General features: G+C 37.2%; 1 protein-coding gene across 1 annotated transcript; it reads right to left on the bottom strand.

Moving 5' to 3' along the window:
- Window positions 1–1,782: 1,782 nt before the first annotated feature.
- LOC125471403 (chitin-binding lectin 1-like) lies at window positions 1,783–3,033 on the bottom strand. The gene is made up of 2 exons (XM_048571725.1): window positions 2,837–3,033; window positions 1,783–1,837 (listed from the first exon to the last, which is right to left on the bottom strand). The coding sequence occupies exons 1-2, from the start codon at window positions 3,031–3,033 to the stop codon at window positions 1,783–1,785; spliced, it is 252 nt and encodes an 83-aa protein (XP_048427682.1).
- Window positions 3,034–13,418: the final 10,385 nt, after the last annotated feature.

Here is a 13,418-nt window from a genome sequence, read left to right as displayed (position 1 = left end):
GTACTTTGCCATATCCCGGAGGCGGGGTAAGTTAGAGATACGGGTATTTGGTGACGTCACGTGTTGATCCTGGACGTAGGTTGGGATCGGGGCATGACATGTGGTGTTGAATCAGTGGCTCATGTTTTTGAAGATTGTCCCAAGGCAAGAGAAGTTTGGCAAATGTTAGGAATGTATAAACCACAGTCAGATTACATTGATTTTCATGATTTTCTTCATTTTAATCTCACCACTCATATTAGGGGGTTTAGAGTGGAGGTTAGTTTTCTCCATTGCTTGTTGGTTTATTTGGTATTTGGCAAAATAAATTTATATTTGAGCAAGATTTTTCCATGACTGATGAGCCTACAATTGCTATTTGTACTTATCTTCGTGAATGGTTGAAGGCAAATACTCACAAGATTGATAAACCTCATAGGATTGAATCTTTGCTGAATTGGGAAGTTCATCCTTCAGGTTGGTTTAAGCTTAATGTGCAAGAAGGGAAGTAATAATTATATTGGAGCAGGTGGTGTTTTGAGAGATTCTGATGATTAATGGATTTCTAGGTTTTGTGCCAATTTGGGCACAGATGAGATTCTCAATGCTGAGCTATGAGGTCTTACTTGGGCTTACAATTGGCATGGAGATTACAAATTGATAAATTATTGGTGGAATCAGACTCTGCAGTCACAGTTCATTTGGTGTTGCAAGCTACTAGCAATAATCATCCTTGAGGTCCCCTTGTGTTTGCATGTCGAGATTTGCTTTCAAGATCTTGGTAATGTGAACTTTGGCATGTTTACAAAGAAAAGAATTTTGTGGCAGACAATTTAGCGACCTAGGTCATTTTTATTTTGATACTCCTCCTTGTTCAGTTAGTTTTATTCGTGATGATAAACTTGGGATGTCCCGTTTTAGATTTATTATTGAGTAGGTTTGTTTGGGCTTGCTTTTAGCCCCGTTTTTCAACCAAAAAAAAAAAAAAAAAAACCTCCACAGTGGAGTTGATCAATAAGTATTTACTTAATCCTAGGTTTACTAGGACTAGTTAATATACACACCCAAACCCCAAACTCGAAACATATGAAGAGAGGAGAGCAGGTTCGTGCTTGATGGATTTGAGGTTCCACCCCAAAATAAAATGTCAATAGCAGTGGTGACCCAACTTCTTAGATTATTACTGCAAATGGCCATGAATATATAATTTTGTTTAAGACCTATATACTATTTATATAGTCTATATATACTTACCGTGATAATGTTTCCATTATTTAACTTTTAACAATCGAGTTTCCATGGCTACTCCACTAACGTTAGGTTAGGAAGGAATTGTTTATGATTCTCCTAGGCAACAGAAGCGACTGTCGTCATAAAAAATATATTAAGTAAGTTGAACGGAGGTGTTTTAAGATAAGATCCAGATTTGGATAGTTTTATTTAGCATAGCATATAGAATTTAAGTGGTGCAGTTGCTGACAATATTAGCAGAACCAGGGGACTAGAACAATTGCAAGAATTAAAGAGAGAGGAAACATATCGAATAAAGCAAGCACAAGGGGAGGACAATAGCGTCATGTGCTTTCCCCTTGTTGAATTATCTTCATGCACTCGTTATTGTGCATGCTTGTAGAGCAATAGAGGTTTACTTTTGATTAATAATACAACCAAATGCTGCATCTCAAGAGTCCCCAACAATAAAAATTATCCCCGGGTTCGAACATTGTCCTTTCCATCTTAGGTGGGTATAGAAAAGTAACCGAACACCAGTACTGCTGTTCTAAAGAGAGGAGATCGATGTATCTAATGGCCTAAGGGCAGCAAGTCCAGTATCCAGCAGCAACAAATTGCAGCCAAACTGAACCATGTAAACAAGATATCAGGGGTCAGTGAAGCAGTGGAACAAGAACAAATTAAGGAAGTCAAAAAGTAATTTTAGCTGACCTACATACAGAATTAAGGCATTTAAAAGTAAAAGATTAGCGGACGTGAACATAGTCACATTGAAAAAGCACGGCCTCCATGCACCAAAGTTCTAGTCCCTTTCCCCACAATTTAGATTAAGTTAAGGTATAAGGAGCTGGATCATCTCCTGAGCAGCCCATCCGGACCGTTGAAATTTGATTCAACGGCTCCAAACAGGGGGCCCCTCTAAAAGTTATAATAATTGTAGCTGTTGGATCAAGTTTGAATAGCCCGGATGGGCTGCTCATAAGGATCCCCATCCTGAGCTCAGGAGAGGATCCAGTTCCAAAGTATAATATCGCTTATATAAAAATAAATATAAATAAAATAGTAGAATCTAATTGTCAATTGGTAATTGGTCTCATGGTGGAACCTCAATTTTTTTCATGGTATCAGCGCATGTTGTCCCGCATGTAAAGTCCAAATGTCACACTTGCTCCACGTCACCTAAGTTGTGTTGTCCACGTGTTAGGCTTGAAAATTCGCTACATGTGAGGGGACACGTTGAGAATGCGTCCCACATTGATGGGCGGAGGGATCTTGCATGGGCTTATAAGAGGTTGGGCTACTCCCTATATTGCCAATTGGTTTTATGGTGGAACCTCAATTTTCTTCAATAAGCAATGGGAAAATGAAAACTTGTTAGCTACATTGTTCTAATCTTAGTTTGAATTGGGAAAACAGTTGAGCCTTTTCATTCTAGAATTCTAAATTTGGAGCTGATCGTTATCAAGAAAAAAGATTAATTTAGTCCTGAAAAGTTAGAAAATACAAAAGAACAAAGAGTAAACACACAGTTACTCAGTTCATGCCAAACATGATATGATCAAACTATTAAGGGGAGAAGCTGAAAGCCAGTGAGTCAGTAGGGAGAAAGAGAGTATGCGCATACCAGCCTCTCAGAACTGAACAGCAACCAGGGCCATCATTGTCTTCGGGTGAAGAAGGCGGCGGCTCGTTCGGGGTTGGCGCGGGAGGATAAAAGTAACCCTGATAGCCAGGTGGTGGAGGGCTAGGAGGAGGACGAGGGGGAGGGTAGTCTGATGGTGGCGGAGGCGGAGGGCCACCGGGAACAGGATGGTACCTCATTGCTTTGCTTTAGCACTAGTACTTATCAAAGCCTAGTTCAAATAATGCTACTACTAGAAATTGTCAGAGGCTTTTGTGTGCTGTTTCTTGCTCTAGAATCTAGATAAATCATATATATAGTAAGGGTTACTCTGTGGATTACTTTACATGCCGAGTGCTAGGAGAAATATGTGTTGTTCTAGCATTTTTCTTTTGCTAAACGTTTTCCACATGCGAGAGACAACTTGTTTTTCTGAATTCCATGTTTTACACTCATTTCAGTATTGCAACTATAATGGTTATAATAAGCATCTCTCGTTTTCATGAAAATCCTCGTAATAAATAAGCCGATGTTGTAGGTCAATTAAAAACAAAAGTCGTCCACCATTTTAACCTAACATCGAATCTCCAGACTTTCAACTACCATTCCAGAAAGAAGGTAACTTTTCTATGTCACACTAATACTACTCTGACCTAACAGGCCATCGTTTACCATTTAAAAAGAACAAAGAAACAAATCTATCTTTTTACCAAAACCACAATGACTATGATAAAAAGCGGCTGTTTTATCAAGATTTCAGAGTGGGCCGTCATTGTTTCACAAATAATGACATTGATATTGTCTTAATATAACTATTTGCATAACTCAGTAGATGTTAGGTTTCATCATAAAAGCTTTTAGTGCAATTACGAGTAGAACGTTCAATATAAATTATAATTTATTCTGTTAAGTCTGGATTGCATTCTTCAACATATTTTTCTTTTCTTTTATTGTAGAAGTATTTAGAAATTCAACGTGTTGGGCTTCAACATATATTTGTTTCTAAAGTTTTTGCATGTGGTCAAATATCCAAATGGATTCCACCCATGCTGGATTTGAAACTTTTCTCTCTCCTAACTTATTATAATAATTTTGAATTATTCTCCCTTTCCATAATAATAATGATTTTTTTTTAAATTGAAAATTTAGATATCATACTTAAAAAGGCAAATAAATCTATGAAAAAGAATTGATACAAAATACTAAATGTTGTGGCCTATATTTAACTAACATGGGAGAGGGGGCCGGCGGCACATAGAGGGAATATAGAGAGAGATGTGTTTGTAAGGTTGTGTAAAGGATGTTGTTATTCCCCCTACGCAGTATCATTTATAGTAATAAAAGAGAGAAGAAATCCTCTCCTCCAAGGAATACAAGTCCTAATAGGAAAGAATAACTAGAATCAAATCTAATCTATAATTTACACAATCACACTTAAATAAGAAGTTTATAACACTCCCCCTTGAGTGTGTAAATACTCAAGTAGATTCGGCATCATGTAGAGGTTGAGGAAGTCGACTCGTCGACACTGATTCTGGGAATACATTATTCTTAAGTAAGGTAGGAACTTGCATAAGGAAGTAAGTCTTTAAAAAAACCCTATGGCTATGGTAAAAACCCGAGTAGGGACAAAATCCATAGTCTAAGGAAAAATGCGTGAGAAATGAAAAGTCAAATGAAACGTCTATGGGACATCATTAGGGATATGATCAACCTAAGGTGGGCGCCTCATCAAAACCTCGTTAGGTAGCAAAAACCCAGTGGGAAAAATGCTCCTAATCGTAGGGGAAAATAGTACATTAAGATCAAACAAGTATACTTCAGGATACTCCCCCTGAGTATGACACAATTCTAAAGAGAACTAGCAATGTTACAACTCAAAAAGTTTACACATACCAATTCCTTGAACAAGCTTCTGAAACGTCACCTTCGGTAGTGATTTGGTGAAGAGGTCGGCCAAATTGTCTTGTGAGCGGATTTGCGTGACTTCAATCTTCTGATGCTCTTGTTGTTGATGTGAGAAGAAGAACTTTGAAGCAATATGCTTGGTGTTATCTCCTTTGATATAACCTTTCTTGAGTTGTTCGATGCATACTACGTTGTCTTCATAGATCGTCGTCGGGACGTCAACAACAGGTTAAAGATTGCAGAAGCTTCGAATATGGCCCACAATTGCTCTCAGCCAAAAGCATTCTCGAGTTACTTCGTGTAAGGCGAGAATTTCAGCATGGTTAGATGAAGTGGCAACTAATGTCTGTTTAGTTGACCTTCAAGAGATTGTGATCCTCCAATGGTAAAGACATAATCCATTTGAGAACGCACCTTGTGCAGATCAAATAAGTATCATGCGTCAACATAACCAACAAGGTAAGAATTGACTCGAGATAAGGGGGTGAGGCATCACTCGAGGATCTGTAAGGATAGAACAAGCCTAGATCTGTAGTATCCTTAAGGTAGCGGAATATGTTTGTAATTCCAGTCCAGTGTCTGCGTGTGGATGCATTACTGTATCTTGCCAAAAGATTAACAGCAAATGAGATGTCGGGTCTAGTGCTTTGAGCTAAGTACAATAAAGCGCCTATCACACTTATATAAGGAACTTTAGGCTCCAAAATCTCTTCATCATCCTAATTCTGAGGGAAGGGATCTCATTTTGCATCTAGTGATCAACCGACCATATGAGTACTTAAAGGCTTCGCTTTAGCCTTATTAAAGTGGCACAACACTTTCTGGGTATAGTTCGATTGATGTACAAAGATTCCATCTAAATGGTGCTCTATCTCGAGACCGAGACAGTATCGAGTATTTCCTAGATCTTTCATCTCAAATTCCAACTTCAGGTGCACGGTAGTTCTCACGAACTCTTCATAAGTTCCAATAAGATTTATGTTGTCAACATATATTGCAACTATGGCAAAACCAGGATGTGACTTCTTAATGAACACACAAAGGCATAGTTCATTGTTCATATATCCTTGACTAGTCAGATACTCACTCAGATGGTTATACCACATTCTTCCGAATTGCTTCAAACCGTATAGTGAACGCATCAACCAAATTAAGAGCGTGTTCCAGGGTTTGGAAATATTTGATCTGGTCAATGTAAGTCATTTGAGAACTTTCATATAAATTTTCGTATCAAGATCCCCATAAAGATACGCATTTACTACGTCCATCAGCTGCATACTCGGTTTTTCGAAAACTACCAAACTAATAAGGTAGCGAAAAGTAATTACATCTATAACGGGTGAATAAGTTTCATCATAGTCAATCTCGGGGAATCGTGAGAAGCCTTGCGCAACAAGATGAGCTTTGTAATGCACAATTTCGTTCTTCTCATTACGCTTCCAAACGAAAACCCATTTGTAGCCAACGGGCTTCACATGTAGAGGAGTAGGAGCTACAGGTCCAAACACCTTACATTTCATAAGCAAATCGAGTTCGAATTTGATTGCTTGTTTCCAATTTGACTAATCAGTTATATGTCGACATTCATTAACGAAACAAGGTTCAATGTGATCGCTTAACATGATCTCAGTAGCTACTGCATATGCTAATGCATCATCGACGATCATCTTATTTATACACCAAACATCATCTAAGTTAGCATAATGGACCGAAATTTTCACGATTCTCGGGAGCTGGATTCGTCTCTTCAAGGACGTTTCCGTAATCTAGAATTTCCTCATGAGTTGGATAGAATGAGTAGGCGACAGTCGAATTCACAGTAAGCTCTTCAGGTGCCTGTGTCGTGGGTTTCCTCTTCCGAGGGTGTAAATCCTTTGAACCAAGTGGTTTGCCACACTTTTGTGTATAGGTAGATGATTGGCTAGCCGCTAATGTACGTAGATTGGCCAAAGTGGAGTCCCGGGCTTCCAAGAGGGAAGTCCGTCGTACATTTGGTACATTCATCTTTGCAAGCACATTCGTAGTTGGAATATGTGATCTTGTCACTCGTGCTAGATCGGTGAAAGCATCTGGCATGCTCTAAGCTATGCTATGAAGATCTAATATGCGCTACACTTCAGTATCAGACTGAGCGGTGCGGGGATCTAAATGAGATAAAGTGAGAGTCGTCCACAATAATTTGCGTCGTTCTTCAGGAACGTTGATGTTCTTATCTCCCCCTAACGGCCGGAAGATTGTCTCATAGAAGTGACAATCCACGAAACGAGTAGTAAACAGATCGCTTGTCAAAGGTTCTAAGTAACGAATAATTGAAGGAGAATCATATCCGGCATAGATTCTCATCCTTCATTGAGGCCTCATTTTTGTACGTAAGGGCAGCAAAATCGGCACATACATCGCATAACCAAAAACGTGTAGATATGATATGTCGGGTTTGTATACGGTAAACAACTGAAGGGCGCTATATAGTTGGGGTCGCAACACACTTCAGACGGACCAACATGGTTGCGTGCAATATTATATGGCCCCAAGCAGCGATCGGGAGCTTGGTACGTATGACCAATGATCGAGCAATCATGTGTAAGCGCTTAATGAATACCTCTACCAAGCCGTTTTGGGTATAAGATAGTCATCAAAAGTTGTAGATGTGAATTCTCTATCATTATCCAATTGGTGGTGAGTCTTGAGTTTGATAACCTGAGCCAACAATTTGGAGAATGCAGCGCTCCTTATGGATAATAAGCACACATGTGACCAACGTGTGGAAGCGTCAACCAAAATCATAAAATATCTAAATGGTCTGCAGGGAGGATTGGTCCACAAATGTCCTCATGAATTCTTTGTAGAAAAATAGGAGGATTCGTACGAATCTTGTCATGAGAAGGCTTAATAAAAAGCTTTCCTATGGAGCAAGTTTGACATGTGATTTCTTGAATTGAACTAAACTTCAGGTCAGTGGATGCCCGTGTGATGATTTGAGGATACGGCGCATCGTTGTTCGTCTAAGGTGTCCTAAACGATTATGCCAAAATGTAATTTCGTGCATGGTCCCAGAAGTAGGGTCAGTCACTTAGTGGCTTTCTAAAGGGCGTATGGTCATAATATACAGACCACTAGGGATACACTTCATCTTCTTCATCTTCTTTAGAATACGCTTCTGGCCATATTCGTAGGAAATTATGCATAGAAATTCAACTCCATTTTCTACATAGGTTTCAGTGTGGTAATTATTGTCTTAAATATCTTTAATGCTCAACAACATTCTTCCTGAACGTGGAGAATAAAGTGCCTCTTGAATGGTCAAAATAGTGTCATTGGACAACATTATACGAGCTTTTCTATATCCTTCAATCAGGTTTGATGAATCTGATAGGGTTGTCAATGGTGCATTCTTAGGTACGAAATTAATGAAATAGATGAGTTCACACAAAACGGTGTGTGTGGTTGCACTATTTACCAGACAACTAACAGTCTCACTGGTCATACCTAGAATAAAATTAATTGAACCAGTCACATCCATAAAAGTTCAAAAACCTAAATCCATTCAATTAATTTTTTCGAGAAAAATTTATGAACTTCAGGTTCATAGTACCTACAAACAAACGCATATATATATATATATAGAAATATGTAACAAGAAAATATGCAAATAGAACTTCAGGTCTAGGATTATAATTGAATTAATTATTTGAACTTCGGGCTAAAATTAAAGTGCGGGTGAAAAAATATAAAATCTATATTGTCTAAAAAAAAACATTTAAGCTCGGGGCTCAAAAACAAGGACCAAAAACCCACGAGTGGGCTTATCAAAATTGTGCCGTGGTCCAGGCCCAAAAACTGGGTTGAATAAGAAGTGGGCCAAGCCAAGGCAATAAGCCCATATGCATAGAGTTGGGCTGCAGGCGCATGCCCAGATGGCAGAGCCTTAAATATGGGGGCAATCGTGTGCATTGCGTACACTGATGCATTAGCACAGAAGCTGGGATCCAATGTAGTACGGTGCAGGGAAACGGGCTGGTTCCGCTGCAACACGGGACATGGGAACACCAAAGCCCAATTAAGCTGGTGTCGGGAGTGGGCCGAAAAGAGAGGGTTGCAGTGGGCTACTACATGCAAGCCCAAAAACTAAGTCTAGGTTTTAGGTTGGGCTGAGAAGAACCAAAGCCCAGAAGGGCTGGGTCTTGGACCAGAAAAACGTCTCAATCGTGTGCTCGGTGTGCTCGCTGAAGAAGAACACTGGACCCATCGCTTCTGGCGGCAATCTTTGGTTATGGTTCATCGTAGAACCTCTTCCCAAATGACGGAGAGTGGAATCTCGACGTCGACGAACCAAGAAACCTTCGTGTTCGAGTTAGGGGTTTCAAACTTCGATGAGATTACGAAAAATCTTGGCCATGATTTTGCTAGAGACTTCAAGTCGTCAAGAATAGCAGCTGTGGTGGCTAGGAATGGCTGCATGCCATACTTTCGTCAGAAAATTAGTGGTGACGCTGATGATGGCGTCGCTTTCTGGGTTTAAAGTCTAAGGGGGCTCCATGATCTTGGCTTGCTCGAGGGTTTGGGTTCGAAGAACCCAAAAAAAAAATTTATTTATTTTAGTTAAATTCAATTCAATTGCATGAATATTCATATAATTCAATGGATGAGTAGATATATGATGCAATTCATGGCAATATCAATTCACATAATTCAACAATTATGGATATAATGCATACACAATTTAAGTAGAATCTAAAATTCGAAAAACATAAAGTTGGGTCATGCATTATGGTGAATGTTCATGCTATCAGGGCTGCAAAAATATCGAGATAAAAACCATTGTTTTGAAAGAACCTGATTGTGTGATGATATTGATTAACTGGTTTGATACAAAAAACATTTCTTTGATTTGGGCTTTCCATCTCCAAAGCTTGTATCACGTTCAACACAAAAAATTGAAATTGAATCAATAAAATCAAAATTTAATCAATTAAAAATAATTGAAATGTAATACTCCCCTGATTGAAGACGAATAATTTTTTACATCAGATTCCTAAGCGTAATTGTAGGAGTGTGCTGATAACGTGTTGTGGCCTATATTTAACTGATAAGGGATAGGAGGTCGGCAACATAGAGAGAATATAGAGAGAGATGTGCTTGTATGGTTGTGTAGAGGATATTGTTATTCCCCATACGCAGTACCTTTATTTATAGTAATAAGAAAGAGAGAGAGAAGAAATCCTTCTTCTCCAAGGAATACAAATCCTAATAGAGAAGAATAACTAGAATCAAATCTAATCTAGGATTTGCATGATCACACTTAAATAAGAAGTTTATAACACTAAAATATATATAGCTGACAACAATGCAACATTCTTCGATCAACTCCTCTTACATTTTTATGATCTTCTCCCGCTAGTAGAGTCAACTATCTAAAGAATTTTAGGTGTGATATGAAACTTGTAAATTAGGTTATAGGTTATGTTAGAAAAACCATTTTTTTTAACTCATGAAAATTAAGTAGGAAGAACAACAAATGAACTCATCAAAGGGTGGGCAAGCCCAATGGACCTTTATTCGTATCCATGTCTGGTTGTAGCTTGGAGAGCCACATAATGTCACATAACCCAACATATGATCATATAAACTAATATTGGAAATTGGAGGGAGTCTCTAAGCTTAGGAACAGGTTTGAATGTTGGATTATGTGTCTAAGTTTGAGAGTTTTTGGAGCTGAAACTACTTTCGAAGTTAATTTAGGTCTAGTTACAAAGAAATTAAAATAAATGCATGATGTACGATGAATAATGATAGGATTTTTACCATTTTTGTGAAAATGTTAAATACACCTAAAATACTTGCAAGAGAAATAAAGTTATCGTTGTATAGCAACTTATGCTATGTCGTTCTCCACAAGAATTATCAAACCAATTTATATTTAAAACTAATTCTTAATTAATTATTGAAAACAAAGTTTAGAAGTAGAATTGAAAATGTGAATTTAAATAATGAAAGGAATTAAGTAAAAAGCAAGTATAAAAATCGGCAAAAGTAGAGAATAATGTAAAAACACAGTTTTGAAAAATCAAGTTTTAAAGACACCTAGAGTTTCACCGTCACCTTAATAGTCTTATATAGTTTTACCAATTACTTATGAAGTACACATGCAACTTTGAAGGTTAGGTTTTCCTTATGTATATTATCCTCATGATATTCAAGTAAAAATATATATCTAACATGCAACCTATCTGTGATTTTCAAATCAAATATAAACATGCAAGACTCGTAAAACTTTGTGAAAGCTTTTTGAAAAACAATGCAAACCTTAATAGCGGGATTCGCCTTAAGTGAATTACAATTATCAATCACAAGAAGCCATACTCCTCTTACTACAGGAAGCTTACCCAGCCAACATTTAGATCCGGCTTCACCCAAAACTTTTCTGGTTCACCCCAACATTCCCCACATCTTTTACATACCCACCCAGTTTAGCAACTTTTTTTTTAAATGCATAATATCAGAAATAATTCAATAAAGACTATATTTTCATACTAAAGCTCATAATCTTGCCCTAACAAAGAAAGTTAGTAACGCATATTCATAATTAAACCCAAAGACATTATTATTAAGAAGAAAAAAAGGATTGAAAACACCTTGTCTCAAAGAAGCAATCTCCAAAGCCTAGCCAAGTTCTCTAAAGTAGTGTGTAGATAACCCTAATACACGGCTACACTATATTTATAGTTTCTTACTCCTTGTCCTACATAAACAAAGTCTTCTAATAAATATGGAAATCTAATTAAAATAATAAATAATGATTTTTTTATTCAAAGTCAAATTCGGATTGTAGAGAAAATCACAATGTTGTCTCTTTTTAAAGCTTGACACATCCTCTTCAAATCCTTAAAAGGAACCTTCTTCAAAATATGTCATTTTGACCTTCAAAATGCTCAAAACGTCTATAAAGATTAATCTGCAAGAACTGCACAGTTAACACTTATTTCTTCAGTCAAACAGCTTGAACTTAAAACCTGAAATTTGTATACAATCATTCTGAAAAAAATCACTAATCTACTCCAGTTAGAATTACTCTAAAATTCATCAACTGCATTGCTTTGTGTCCAAAACATCAAAATTCTATCAAAATAATAAGTCAATTATAATTACAAATGGAGTAAAATACATAATGTAATATCGACTCACAAATATATTTAAGTGATGTGTATAAAATACAGTGAGCAGTGGAGAGGAAGTATTAGTAATTGAGGAGTGGGAAAAAATGCAAAATGGAAGAAAACAAATGCTGGGGGACAGGAAAAGAGAAAGGGACAGATTGACAGAGATTCCATTTATGCAGAGAAACGTCTGAAACACAAAGGAAAAGATATAGAGAGATGGTAAATAAAGAGTAATGCTGAATTTATTTTGAACAAGACATGGCTGCTGCCATTCCTGCTTATATCTAATTGCCATTCCTGCTTATATCTAATTCTGTATAGATACATGTCTAAGTTTTGATTAAAAAAATTAAAAAAAAAAAAAAAAACTTAGACACGTGTCCACACAAGATTAGGTATAAGCAGGAGTGGTTGCTGAATTGTTCAGCAGCCAAGTTAATTCCTTTACTTTTTATTTGTACTATTATTTGTATTATTTTTTTTAATAAATATAGATCAACGCATACAGACATATTTCTATTAGGGAAATGATATAAATAAATTGTAATAATAATATATTTGGTAAATTAATAGACAATTGATCATTGTGTATAATATTATACACCGTCATCCGTGTGGGTTGGAATTCTGACTATTGGATTTTTAGCTACACATTCAACGCCTCATTCAAATGATGTATGCACTGGAGCGATGAATCTTTAGCTGCACATTTAACGCCTCATTCAAATGATGCATGTCATACACTATAGAATGATAGAATTTTCAACTGAGTTAGAGGGTCCTTGTCATATTGCCCGCAGTACTAGGAGTACATATCTTTTCCGGATAAAAAAAAATTGTAAAGATCAAATGATTCAGACCGTTAAAATTTGATATAACGGCTACAATTATTATAATTTTTAGAGAAGTTCCATATTTATAACCATTGAATCAAATTTTTACGGTCCGAATTATTTGATCCTTAGGCTCAGCTTTTTTTTAGATCCGGAGAGGAGCGGTACTCCATTACTAGCTAGTATCAGTCAGTCCCTTTGTCTTTGATCAACTCACCACCACCAAGACGCAAATAACGATATATATATATATATATAGGCCTTCTCTTTCCTCTAATATCACCTTTCATCTGCTAGCTGCATAATAATTCATCTCTTTCTTCCTATATCTACAGAGTCCACAGACCAGAGTTCACTGCATTCTTTGATCGATGCATAGATTTCTTTCTGGTTTCTGGCAACCAAAACCTGCAGGATAGGTTCCTTTGTTTTCTCCATACAAGCTAGTCTAGCTATGCCCTATATATAATTGACCCCCGCCACCCTCCAGTCTTCAGACCCCATATATGTACTATAGCTGTAGTACTGCTCCTCACTCTTGGACCATATGTATCCGTCTCACATACTTGATCTCTTTCAGTTGGAGAAGAGATCATCTCCGGATCTCGTTCATTAAGATTACCGGATCAAGTGATTCAGACTTTTGAAATTTCATCCAACGATCCACCTGTTTTGACCCCTTAAAAC

Source organism: the organism of the source record quoted next, unplaced genomic scaffold, assembly GCF_019419815.1.
Source record: "Pyrus x bretschneideri cultivar Hongxiangsu unplaced genomic scaffold, Pyrus_bretschneideri_v1 Contig6, whole genome shotgun sequence".
Lineage (NCBI taxonomy): Eukaryota > Viridiplantae > Streptophyta > Magnoliopsida > Rosales > Rosaceae > Pyrus > Pyrus x bretschneideri.
The sequence above is the reverse complement of the archived record's forward strand: the minus strand, read 5'-3'. Positions and strand labels throughout refer to the sequence as shown.